Genomic DNA, 14512 nt, shown 5'->3' with positions numbered 1-14512 from the left:
TTTGTTTTATGCTTTGAAACTCTCAGTAAGTGACTGCTGTTGTGTTGCCTGAGACTGTTGACTTCTTTGTGTTGTGGGAAGAGTCTTGTCCCAGTTTCTGAAACAATGTCGAAGCTTTTCTATTGGAATGTGTGAAGCCAGCATCCCTGGTTTCCTTGTGCAAACTTTTCTCCCCTTTGTTCATTCAAGGAATTCATCAGGACATATCTGTTTCTTGGTCCTCACTTTCCTTGAATTTATAATATAGCTGGTTGATCACTTGGGTCCATGCACAGATGTACTCTTTACAGCATCCTACGTGTACACTGTTTTTGGCAGTGAAACTTTGAGTATGGGCTTGGTATGGCAGGAATCTTTTCTACTGACTCATCAATACTTTTGAGAATTTATTCCACTCTGCTTTCTGAAAGTTCCAATGTGATACAGAAGCAGATCACATTGGAGGAATATGTAGGCTATAGGTGGTGAGAATGGGGCAACATTGTCTTCTGGGAAGGAGTGTTCTGATGATAGTACCTGTATTATGCCCAGATGTGTCCACAGTTGACATGCAAAGTGCAGGTGTGCACTCTGTACCCCATCTTCTAGCCTTGAATGTGCCCTTTTCTTTCACATCAAAATGGAGATTGAAGTTGATTACTTCCACACAATTAATTAATTCTTCACATAGGATCATTACTAGCAAAATTTAAGAGAGTTTAAGTTATTGTTATACACAATGCCATTTGTGAAAAGTGCAACACCGAGAAGGACTTACCCAAATAGTGCCACACTTGGTGGAAGTGGTGACGGGTGTGCAAGCAATACTTGATACGTTTTGCAGCGAGATGGGGTACATGTAGGCTGAGCAGAGCCCTCTCGTGTCGGTCCGACGGGTTCAGTGATGTGCCTAGTGTAGTCAATACAGAGCTGCCACACAAGGTGGAAACTATAAAGTGAGTGCCAGTGTGCCTTGTCGACATCAAAGGGAGCCATATGGGCATATGAGCAAGTTCGAAAGGGGCGTAATGATTGGTCTTTGGGAAATGGGGTTGTCATACCATGACATTTCAGCTTGCACAGGGCATGCTGCTACGACAGTGAAGCGTGTGTGGAAGCAGTGGATAGAGGAAGGTCGTACACAGTGTCGAGTGGGAACTGGACCATCAAACATGACCATCATTTTGTGCACTCTTTCGGATGAGTCCCACTTCAATGCTTCCAACAGTGATGGCCGCATACGTGTCCGGCTGTACCGTGGTGAGTGCAACCTGAAGGGCTGCACTGTAGAGTGGCATAGCGGACAAACACGATGTGTGATGGTTTGGGGCACCATTGGTTACAACAACCGATCTCGCCTCGTACATACCGCAGGCACAGCAACCGGTACCTAACGGCGGTTGTGGAGCCTGAGGTACTCCCCCTGCTTCAGGCATCTCCACAGGCCATATTTCAACACGACAATGCCCAGCCACAAATTAAGAGGAATGTACAGGCCTTCTTCGAAGAGCGACGGGTGCCACTGCTTCCCTGGCCTGCACATTCGCCAGACATTTTGCCTACCAAACACGTCTGGGATATGGTTGATCGGCACCTGGTGTGTCAAGGTTCTCCAGTAACTGATGCCACAGATTTGTGGGCTCGGATACAAACTATGTGGAGGGAAATCCCTCAGGAACGTATTCAGAACCTTATTGATTCAATACCACAGCATGTAGCAGCTCTAATTCCAGTGCATGGTGGCCACATGACATACTGAATAGTAGCGCTCAAAGGACATGTACTGATTTGAAAAGGTATTAATTTCTTACTTGTAATGTACCTAACCTATGGCGTTAAATTACTTGATTTCATGAATTTCCTTCTTCGTGTTGCAGTTTCCACAAATGGTAGTGTATATAAAAAAAACTGGAAAAGAAGGGGTAGCTGCAGAACACTTTTGCCCAATATCTCTACTTATCTGTGCTTGGGAAGAATTACAAGATCAAATTATTTCCATGGTACCACCTGAACAATATGGGTTTACACCCCGTAGAAGTTGCTGTGCCTGAGTGCTCTCCTTGATTACTAACATAGAAACTGGCTACCAGAAGACACTCAAAACTAGAGTAGTATTTCTTGACCTGTCAGCAGCTTATGGCAAGTGTAGCATAAGAATCTAATCCCGAAATTTCTGGAAACAATACATTGCAAGACTCTGGGTAACCTCTTAAGCAACATGTTGAGCAATTAGCTGTTTGAAGTACAACAAGGTGAAAAGAAGTGCATATGGCATGTACTTAAGGTGGCTCACCTCAAGGCTCTGTTCTCACTCTGATCTCGCTACATAGCAGACATGCTAAACTAGACCTGCCAAAAAAACTCCAGTGTGCAGGTGACCTTGAAATTTCATATCAGAGTGAAGATAATTCTGAATATGATGAGCACCTAATGAATAGCCTCACTAAACTTTATGAATATTTTAAGATATGGCGACTTAAAGCTCATCTTTCTAAAATGGAAGTAAGCCTTTTCCACCTCTCCACACCCCTAGTATCAGCAAAGACCAGCCCACAGCTTGGTCCTTCTTGCATAGTCAAAAACAACAATAAGCCAAAATCTCTCGGTGTCTCATCTCTGCAATTATATTAATGATATCCTGACTCCTAATGCACCTGATTGCATCATACTTTCCAACAGCACTTTAGATACTCCTTTGTGTCAAACATATTTGCACCCCATTATCAATATGGAATTTCATCTGGCTGTGTATGCCTTACCGACACTCCAGCTCTGCAAATTCACTTTTGTTTTTGCAGATGGCTCTCACTATTTTTCCTTGCAAGGCACATCATGCCTGTTTTCCTATGCCCTGCTTAATTTGCGAGCACTTTCTTCTTTTTCTGTGTATATCATGCACACTTCATGCAGTCTATTACATGGTGACTAGTTTGTTACAATGCTTCGATGCACAACTGGACCTCTGTGCCCTGGCAAGTTTCACAGTGAACACCACATCACTAACAAATTTTCAGTTTCTCAATAACTACCCCTAAAAATGGAGGGATCAACATTGGTTTTCCCAACTGGCACTCTTCTATTATTTGCTCCATTCCCCATTACTGCTGGTTCTGTCTTCCCTACTCTTTTATCTGACAGACAGGCCTGCACTACATGGACTGGTCTGCTGCACCTGAAACAATTCATTGCTTTTATTTTGCTATGCAGTGCTGTACCTCTAATTCATATATTTACCTTTTCATTGCTAAAGCAATCACACTTTCCTCTCTCAAAGCAATCTCTATTATGTCTGCTAATGTCATTCATTATCTACAAGCATGCACTATTGATTTGATCATATCTTCATAAACAAAGTTCTACTTAGTTTCCAAGTGAGCACAAGGCTGCTAGTCAACTCTAATTCTTGCAGTGTGCCTCAAATAGCTTCGCTAAAATGATGTTGCGTTGCATTAAGTTGTAACCACCATTGCTCTATATCTTCTTCATGCTCTTGTCAGTTTGCAAACATTTTGCATGCTTAATGATCTAACATTTTCTTACTCAGGCAAGTCTCCACAAGATTCGCACACAAATCTTATTAAGTGATTCTTAGATCTCTAATTAACCATTTGTTTTGCATAGAACCCATTATCATAGTTTTTAGAAATTTCAACAAAGTTCCATCCCACTCTGTGCTGACAAGCTGGAAAGCTATACCACAATCATTGATATTTTTGTTACCATTAAATGACTGTGGTATTAAGTTAAGTTCTTTCAACAAAGCAGCACGTTTCCCACTGGGTGACTTTGTATGTTAGTGCCGTTGCACAATTACATCTCCCTCGCCTGACATGCCTGCTAGGTTGTTTCACTCAATGAGTGAAGACCTGCTTCTACTCATCATCCACTGTTGCATGCTGACTGTGTCCTCACAGCACCATCAGTTGCTGCCGCACTGCTGCCAGCTGCTGTCCACAGCGACTACCTTGGCAGCACCAGCTGCTGTCATATTGTTGCGATCTTTATAAGTAATAATCATTTGCAATGAAGCACTTCATACAATTTCACTGTGAGACTATGTTCTCATCATCAGGTTGTTGACACTCGCTTCATCATGTTCTTTAGATAAAATGAAATGAAATAAAAGAAAACAAAACATTAACTATGTGTCCTAGTCTTCTTATCCACTTCACACAATGCAACCATGCAGCGTGCTACGTCCTCCTCTTCAGCTAGTGGGCACTCTTGGTATCCACAGCTGAAGAATAGGGGACAGCCAGCTGCACAGTCACAGTTAGTGAAGTGAACAGTTTTACATAAGATGAGAACCCATAGTCAAATAAGCTTTTTATTTTATTTTATTTCATTTTGTGCATGCCATAAACTGAGTGTCAACACCCTGATTATGAGAGCAGTCTCTCGAAATGTACAGCTGAACTTTATCAAGTACTATTAAATTGGACGAATGCAAATAATCATAATACATAAAGTATAGCAACTGCTGCCTCATATCCAAGAAATGGGCAATAATGAAGTGCTGTGAGCTTTCTGGCTTCTCTCATCTTTCACTTCCAAACTGACAGAACTTTACTTCACATTAGGCTTAGTACGTTTAAAAAGGACTGGTGACCCATTCCACTAATTCATAGTACACAGCTGCTGCTTAACTAAAGTAACTCAACTGCACCTGTAACACCGTAAACATAGTCTATTGCTCGGTCCTGTAAGTGGTCTAGACATTCCTTCAATGTGATTGTGAAGGTCCATCCAACTAGCTACAATGTGGCACTGGCTAACCATACTGTTTTGGAATAAGAGAGCTTGGTGTGGGGAATTTGGACAAAGAGAAGTACGAACAGGTTTAAGGTTTGTCAGAGCAAAAGTTCTGAACATATTGGATCTGATTATAATTAAGAGGAAAAAAGTGCCCTCAGAGGAGATACCCACAGCTAAGAACTGAATGGCAGAAAATAGATGGAAACAACTTCTAGGCCTGAGACTTGTCCAAACTGGAGTTTCTCTACACTGACTGTCCCGCACCCAATTTTTACCCCTTCAGACTCATTCGTCTAGCTGATTAGCTGCTTGCAAACTTGGTCAATCTTACTGCAATCTTCATTCCCAGGGATTGCACTGAGTGCATGTACAACAGTGGGATTATGAGAGCAGTCTCTCGAAATGTACAGCTGAACTGTATCAAGTACTATTAAATTGGATGAATGCAAATAATCATAATATATAAAGTATAGCAACTGCTGCCTCATATCCAAGAAATGGGCAATAATGAAGCACTGCGGATTCATCTAGTCAGGCAAGTGTCTCATGGAAATCCTCATTCAACTCCAGTTGTCACTACAAGAGAGGCATTGTGCATTAAAACAAGGTTAACCATTACAATTCTGAGAAATCATATTCCACAAAGAGTCGAGGTACTTATTACGAGGGTGAGTCAAATGAAAACCTTAAATATTTTTTAAAATATTATTTATTGTGCAGAAGTGGTACAAAGCTGTATCACTTTTCCACATAATCTCCCCCCATGTTTAATGCAAGTCCTCCAGCACTTACAATGTGCATAAATTCCTTTAGAAAAAAATTCTTTTGGTAGTCCGCGCAACCACTCATGCACTGCGTGGTGTACCTCTTCATCAGAATGGAACTTCTTTCCTCCCATTGTGTCTTTGAGTGGTCCAAATATGTGGAAATCACTTGGGGCAAAGTCTGGTGAGTATGGTGGATGAGGAAGACACTCAAAATGCAGGTCTGTGATTGTTGCAACTGTTGTACGGGCGGTGTGGGGCCTTGCATTGTCATGTTGCAAATGGACACCTGCTGACAGCAATCCAGGTCACTTTGATTTGATTGCAGACTGCATATGATTTTTTAGGAGATCTGTGTATGATGCACTGGTGACAGTGGTCCCTCTAGCCATGTAATGCTCCAAAATGACGCCTTTTTCGTCCTAAAAGAGAGTCAGCATGACCTTCCCTGCTGATGGTTCTGTTCGAAACTTCTTTGGTTTTGGTGATGAGGAATGGTGCCATTCTTTACTCACTCTCCTCGTTTTTGGTTGGTGGAAGTGAACCCAGGTTACATCCCCAGTAATGATTCTTGCAAGGAAGCCATCACCTTCTCGTTCAAAGTGCCGAAGAAGTTCTTCACAAGCATCAACACGTCGTTCTCTCATTTCAGGAGTCAGCTGCCATGGCACCCATCTTGCTGACACTTTGTGAAACTGGAGCACATCATGCACAATGTGGTGTGCTGACCCATGACTAATCTGTAAACATGCTGAAATGTCATTCAGTGTCACTCGGCAGTTTTCCTTCACTATGGCTTCAACTGCTGCAATGTTCTGTGGAGTCACAACTCGTTGTGCCTGACCTAGACAAGGAGCATCTTCCACCGAAGTCACACCATTTGCGAACTTCCTACTCCATTCGTAGACTTACTGCTGTGACAAACATGCTTGTACTGAACCTTCATTCGTCGATGAATTTCAATAGGTTTCACACCTTCACTATGCAAAAACCGAATAACAGAACGCTGTTCTTCCCTGGTGCAGGTCTCAAGTGGGGCAGCCATCTTTATACTGATACTGCAACAGTACGTGTGCATCTGCACTATGCTGCCACCTACAGGCCATTCTGCACACTGTTTGTAGCACGTTTACCAACTTAAAGGATAACGGTGTGAAATTACAAATTTAACGTTTTCATTTGACTCACCCTCATACTTCCTCCTACAAACATCTTGCAAAATGACCACAATGGTAAAATCACAAATGTTCCAGGTCATATGTAGACCTACCAGCAGACATTCTTTCTATGTCTTTCTATGTGCCATTAGTGATTGGGAATAAAAGATACTGGTATGCAAAATACCTTCTGTCACAAACCATAACGTAGCTTGCAGAGAGCAGATGCAGATGCAAATTGCACAGTACCTTCAACGAAACTGAAGCCTGCTCCATATAAAAACCAGCGTGCATTGTAGGACCAGGTACTGGAATGTATTGGTCATTTTCCCACTCCTCTGTTCCATGTGCTGGATATAGTGAAGGAACAAAGCTCAAAGCCCAGCCAGCCCATGATTCTTCTGCTTTTTCTTCATCGTCACCTCCATTATCATCTTCATCACCATCTAGAAATATATTCTGAATTAGTATTATCAGCATAGAAAAATCTGCAGCACAATCAATAGCATATCAAAACAAAGGAAAATCCAGGGGGAATAATGACAATATTATGAAAAGGATAGATTGCTATTCACTGTATAGTGGAGATGTTGAGTCACGGAGAGACATAACAAAAAGACTGTTAGATGGTGGTGGTTAGTGTTTAACGTCTCGTCGACAACGAGGTCATTAGAGACGGAGCGCTAGCTCGGGTTAGGGAAGGATTGGGAAGGAAATCGGCCGTGCCCTTTCAAAGGAACCATCCCGGCATTTGCCTGAAACGATTTAGGGAAACCACGGAAAACGTAAATCAGGATGCCTGGAGACGGGATTGAACTGTCGTCCTCCCGAATGCGAGTCCAGTGTGCTAAAAGACTGTTAGACCAGAACCCTTTTGACCAAAGGCCTTCTTCTGAATTAAATAACATGTGCACACATACATTCACGCAAATGCAACTCACACAAACATGACCACTGTTCCGACTTCTGAGGACAGTCTATTCTGGTCTAGCGTAGCCCGACTATTATCCCTTCAGCCTCATCCATTATGGTGTCTGGCCCTGGCAGCCAGAGACAGTGGCCATGTGTGTGTCAGTTGCATTTGCGTGGATATGCGCATGCGTGTTGTCTTATTAGGAAGAAGAATTTTTGACCGAAAACTTTCTTGTGCCTATCTGCGACTCTGCATCTCTGCTGTGTGGTGAGTAGCAATCTATCCTTTTTATACTAAAATCAGCATATGGAAACATGTAGATAGCTGTAAAATTGCTATTTATTAGAATCAGGGGCTCCTACCAGTGAAAGGGGGAAATAGCTGGAAATGGTTGGAATCTAAAGGGTATATGAAAAGGCTTAAAGTTCCTTAGAGCAACTCCTCATCTGTGAAGTTCTAGAGGAAAAAATAGATGGCATGTGTAGTAAATTTGGCACTAAGATCACAACTATTTGGATGCTGAGTGAAATCTGCAACATGTAATCATGTATTGCCACAATACATTTTTGTCTATTTGTAGTGTAGCATCTGATCAGTTGCAAAAATTGTTTGGAGGGCTGGAAGTTAGCAGCAGTTAAAGCTAATCAAGACAGTATGTGTAGTGTTTAACGCCTCGTCGACAACGAGGTCATTAGAGACGGAGCGCAAGCTCGGGTTAGGGAAGGAAATAAGTAGAGTGAACACCCTTCAACACAACAGTTGTGAGCCACATGCCTGTTTAGCACATATACCAACTGGACTCCCCTTCCTCAACACTCGTTCCTCAGAATATGAGCTTCCATTTCACCACCAATCTCGCCTCAATATACAGTAATTTTTTTCACTCTTGTTATTCTTCTTTCTTTTATTGTTTGTTTACCTTGCCTTACCTACTCATTTCATTTATTTGATTATTCCTCTTTACAATTGGACTCTACTAAGTGTTCACCTCTTTTGGCTCATTTATGGCTTTCCACTGAACACTGACCTGCTTACAATCTCTCTTCTAGTTTTAAATTCTCATTTTTCAAATTTCATCTAGCAGCATAGTAGAGTTTGGAAGAAAGTTAAATGATATCAAGTGGAACACAGCGGTGAAAGTATATGGTTCCACAGTCCCTTTCAAGTATCAAACATCTATGATGAACACATGCAGACTGAAGCGCAAATGAAAATTTGTACCAAGGTGGGGATTCTAGCCTGGGTCTCTTGCTCATTTGGCAGATGGGCTAACAACTATGTCACCCTGGCACAGTGGCTTTGTACAACCATGCGAACTACCCCAGCATGCCTATCTCCTCAATCCAAATTTCCATGCACCACGATGTTCAAGTTAAGGGGGCATACCAAGTGAGCAAAGTCATGAATGGGAATCTGGACTGAGGAAGAAGGCATGCTAGGGTAGACGGTGCAGTTGTATAATGCCACTGTGACAGGGTGGCATAATGATTAGCACATGTGCAAAAGACCTGGGTTCGAATTTTGTCCTTGGTACAAACTTTCATTTGTTGCTTCAGTCTACATATACACATCATACTTTTTTTTTTTTTTAACTTCGTGAGAGATTAAAACTGAGTGCTGAACTGGGACTCAAAGCCAGAGCCTGGACTTTTGCAGGCATTACTCTTACCAAGTGAACTATTCAGGCAGAACTCACAATCCATCCACAAAGAGTCATTTCTGCTAGTACCTCCCTCCCGTTTCCCAAATTTCAAGGAACGAGAAGAAAGGCACATTCATCCTTAATACAGTCATCATCATCATCATTATCATCATCATTTAGGCAACTCCTGCTCTACATGTTATTAACAATTTTCTTGATCCAAATGAGGGAAAATTAGTTTGCTTTCCATATTTCCATTCATGAATGTAGAATGGATTAATATGGGGAATTTTTGTTCTTAGACATGAGATACTTACTTCATAATAACACGTAACAAAAAATTTTATATACCATTCATCCTCAGCCTCCTATAGATAACTATCCATCATTAACAACAGTTTCGCAGTACAGTAGTCCCTTATGAAGTCACTTCTTAATAACCATACAGGAATGAAACCACAAGTGCTATAAATATAACACCAGTAATAAAACTGACCTTCAGTACAGTAGTCCCTTATGAAGTCACTTCTTAATAACCATACAGGAATGAAACCACAAGTGTTATAAATATAACACCAGTAATAAAACTGACCTTCATTATTCATGGCTTAGTGTGATACTTAACCAGAAACAGTCAAATAAATATGTACAGCCAATCCCTTGGGATTTTAAAATGCTGATGGACAATAAGAACAAGTTTAAAAGAAATTGAAAGTTCTTTACTTGGCAAATCCTTCTACTCCATTTTATTTGTGTGTATTAGGAGGGGACACACACATAGTGATTTGTAACCTTGTAACCATTCATTCAAACCAGCACAGAGCCATATTTCCATTGCAGAACTATATTATTTTTGTCAATCAGTTTTGACATAAATCACATTATGTTGAGATACAGAGAACACAATCCATGGTATATGAAAGTAAATAAGTAATAATGAAAACAATAAATTACTGACAAAATTATTTAATTGGATAGATAAAAAATCTACTCACCAAGTGGCAGCAGAACATACACATAAAAGACTGTTGTAGTTGGCAAGCTTTCGCAGCCAGTCTTTCCTTCTCATCCCGTATGGTAAGTCTCCTCTGACTTTCCTGAAATCTAACCCTTTTGCTAGACCTCTTAAGTCCTTTACCTTCACCCTTCTTCCTTCCTTGTCAACCCTTCTGCCTGAAGATGGAGCTGTCACTTAGTGAATAGATTTTTTATCTATCAAATAAAGTAACTAAGTAAGTTGCTCACTCTTATACTCATGGCATATTCATGGGGTACCATTAAATCATAAAACACCTCTAAGTACACCATTCTTCACAGATTTAAAATAATAATAAGAAATGTCATAAAATTTGGTGTAAAGGATGCCGATACTATTATTATTATTACTACTACTACTACTACTACTACTACTACTACTACTATCAAATTGCTAAAAAAAAGTGTGATACCATACACAGATACATAAGAGAGGTAATCATAAAGATTAAATTACCACTTAAAAAACAGAGTTAAGCAATTAATTTTTGGAGTCTCGGTCGGGCACACAGTTTTAATCTGCCAGGAAGTTTCAATTAATTTTTGCTTTATTTCCAGGTACATGTCTGCAGTTCTGGCACCAACTGAAATCCTCACACCACAGTACCATGGCACATCTTTAGAAGACCTTGAACAAAGCAGCACAGTCAATCTATACTTTTGTAAAAAGGCTGTGCTACTTTGTTTTGCTCCCTGGATTTCAACATGTACCAGAATTGAAGATGAACTTGCAAATAAACTTTTTTGAACTGATCATTTAAATTTCATGACTACTTCTCTTATGTAGGACAAACATATAGCTTGGAACAAAATTCTGCCTGGAGATAAAACTGTGTTTCTTCTAGTACTCTAGTGCAGTTTTCCAAATGTGAACCATAATCTAAGAAGAGTAAATGTAAAAATAAACACACTGTCATGTAAAGATGTGAAGCAGAGTGACACAACAATGTAACACAAAGTGTTTCCTAACATTCCATTTCCCTTACTGATATTTACATCATTTAATATTTCAGCAATTATTTTGTTTAATGAAGAGGTTTAATGAGACTATCTTCCTCTGAGACCTATTATTCTTCACTCAGAATAGAACATTCAAACACCTCTTAAGAGCTGCCTTATACATTTCACTCTTGATACTTATCACCAACATGACATTTTATTCCTTCTCCTTTCTCTGTTTGGCTTCTATTAACTTTTCTTTACTGTGAGACTACTTGTAAACTGTACAGTGGTACAGTGAGGTGACAAAAGTCATGGGATACCTCCTAATATCATGTCGGACCTCCTTTTGCCCGGGGTAGTGCAGCAACTCAACCTGGCATGGATTCAACAAGTTGTTGGAGGTCCCCCACAAAAATACTGAGCCATGCTGCTGCTATAGCTGTCCACAATTGTGAAAGTGTTGCCAGTGCAGGATTTTGTGCATGAACTGACCTCTCATTTATGTCCCATAAGTGTTCGATAGGATTCATGTCTGCCAATCTGGGTGGCCAAGCCAAAGCTCAAAGTGTCCAGAAGGTTCTTTAAACCAATCACAAACATTTGTGGCACAGTGATATGGTACATTGTCATCCACAAAAATTCCATCACTGTTTGGGAACATGATGTATATGGATGGCTGCAAATGGTTCCTAAGTAGCCAGACATCCAGAGGACCCAGTCTGCTCCATGTAAACACAGCCCACACCATCATGGAGCCACCAACAGCTTGCACAGTGCCTTGTTGACAACTTGAGTCCACAGCTTCGCGATTTGCACCACACTCAAACCCTACCATCAGCTCTTACCAACTGATAATGGGACTCATCTGACCAGGCCATGGTTTTCCAGTTGTCTAGGGTCCAAATGATATGGTCACGAGTCCAGTAGAGATGCTGCAGGTGATGTCATACTGTTAGCAAAGGCACTTGTGATGGTTGTCTGCTGTCACAGCTCATTATTGCCACATTTCGCAACACTCTGTCAAGGCCGTCGGCCACTGCATTGTTCATGATGTGATGTAATGCCAGAAATTTGATATTCTCAGCACACTCTTGACACTGTGGATCACAGACTACTGAATTCCTTAACATTTTCCAAAATGGAATGCCCCATGCGTCTAGCTCCCACTACCATTCCCCATTCAAAGTCTGTTAATTCCCATCGTGCAAACATAATCACATTGGAGACCTTTTCAGATGAAACACCTGAGTACAAATGACAGTTCCGCCAATGCGTTAGCCTTTTATACCCTGTCCATGCAATACTACCACCATCTGTATATGTGCGTATCGTTATCCCATACTTTTGTCAGCTCAGTGAATGCTGTCACAGTATTGGTAATGTTACTTGTTTAACCCAACTAAGTATCATTCATATCATTTTTCCCTGTTTCATATATTATAAATGATATTGAAACATTGAATTTACTACTAACCTAGATCCTGATCTGTGTCCTCAACAATCGGATGACTTCCAGTACTGCTGTCCTTGCGCATGCTTCTCTGCAACTCTCTACTATGAAGTGCACGAAGTAATAGCACTAAACGCATCAACATTGGCACTTGTTGTTCTGTCAAACTGAAATCCATGCGGCCACAATGCACATCAATTCGTGTCACCTTGGCTCGTTTTGATTTAGGTGACAGATAACTGCAAAGCAGTCGAATATCCAGGGAACATCGATACAGCAGAGGCTCCTGAACATTATCAATAATACACACATAAGTTATTACTTAGTTAATACAAACAAATCTGAATTATTGTCAACAAAATATAATTTTAACATTATTTGGGACAGAAAACCAACATTTATCTACTAGTTGCTGAAGATGGAACAAATATAGCACAACTCACAGAAGAAGAAAAAATAGAAAATTGAATTTCTGGCTTTTAAAACATGAAATAGTTCATTCTGTTGCAATGCAAGAGATTGAAGCTTTTTACATTGTGCATGCGTGTGTGGGCAGGGGGGTGGGGTTAGATATGAGAAATTTGTGAATGACAATAAATGGTACTTGAGCAAGGCTCAAAATTAGAATGGAGTTGTTAGTTGGATAAGGTAAGTTCTGATATGGACATTTGGTCAGTTTTGGTCATCAGTATGGATGGCAGACAAATATTTCAACTGCAGAGAATGGGTGGAGGAGATTGAATTTTCTATTAGTCCCGTATAACACAATTTAGATGTGGAACTGAAGATGAGGGCTTGGATAGGACTGAGACATCAAAGATCAGATATTCATGGCACTGCAACATGTTTTATTGGGACTCATGCTTTTAAAATCAAAAACCTTACATAAAATACTAGGAGGAAAAAAAGCTCTGACAGGTTCATTCACACCATTTGAAGTTACTTGTTTTTCATTAATATATGTTTTAAAATATGTAAAATATACATTCAGATATACTACATTGTCCAATATGCATGTTGCACATGTCTGTTCAACACATTTGTGTGCCTTCTACTCTATCTACGTGTGTATTTTGTAGCTTTATGTACAGTTACACTTTGGCAGCATTTTTTGTTGGAAATCATTTGCCTGTCAGTTCTACCATGAACCATTTCTTTACCATGAAACTTTCCTATAGTAATTAAAACAATACAATACACAACAATTACTTTTCTGTTGTGAAGCTACATTGTTTCTAGCACTGAAGTTAAGAGTTCCACATATTTTATACTAACAAATATTAAATCATTTACAAGGTTGTTTCATAAAGAATAGTAATAACAGTATAGAATAGTATAGTATAATATAGTAATGTCATTACCTGGTACATTTCAATCTTCCCTGAAGCATTTCTCTTATCAAGGCATATTGTAAGGTCAGTCAGAGAAACTACTTTCCTGAGTGTAACATCCACAGATGAAACATCTGGAACAAATAAAGCAACAAATGAAATGGTTCACTACACAATTAACACTTTCTTGTATTCCAATGTGGCCATATTTCTATTCCCTTGTATGTAGATAAGTGTCATGGATGTTGAAAGGGATCTACAGTGATAACTGAAACCACAAGGAATACTCATAATAGTGATACTATCTGCCATCTCTTTATAAGAGGAGAAATTGTGTGTTCACATCTGGCTTCAGAACATAAGTGGAACAGCATGTGATTTATCATTATCAACATTGCACAATCATCAGACATAACCTTAAAAAGACATATATAAAGGCAATGGGAGAGCCTGCAATGTCCTACTGAATGTTCTGTACCAAACAGGGGAACACATGGTTCAAAAAAACTGAGAGTACAAGTTTTGCCTCTCATTACTGGACTAG

General features: G+C 40.1%; 1 protein-coding gene across 1 annotated transcript in view; it reads right to left on the bottom strand.

Annotated features, from left to right (window-relative positions):
- Positions 1 to 14512, bottom strand: part of LOC124606029 (vacuolar protein sorting-associated protein 13B) — a 219251-nt gene that overhangs the window by 163321 nt on the left and 41418 nt on the right. Inside the window, exons 6-8 of the mRNA XM_047137992.1 lie at positions 13999 to 14102; positions 12662 to 12923; positions 6905 to 7101 (exon numbers count right to left, since the gene is read on the bottom strand). Coding sequence (XP_046993948.1) covers positions 6905 to 7101; positions 12662 to 12923; positions 13999 to 14102 — 563 coding nt within the window. The remainder of the gene's footprint in view (positions 1 to 6904; positions 7102 to 12661; positions 12924 to 13998; positions 14103 to 14512) is intronic.

Source organism: Schistocerca americana, chromosome 3, assembly GCF_021461395.2.
Source record: "Schistocerca americana isolate TAMUIC-IGC-003095 chromosome 3, iqSchAmer2.1, whole genome shotgun sequence".
NCBI classification, from domain to species: Eukaryota; Metazoa; Arthropoda; class Insecta; order Orthoptera; family Acrididae; genus Schistocerca; species Schistocerca americana.
The sequence above is the reverse complement of the archived record's forward strand: the minus strand, read 5'-3'. Positions and strand labels throughout refer to the sequence as shown.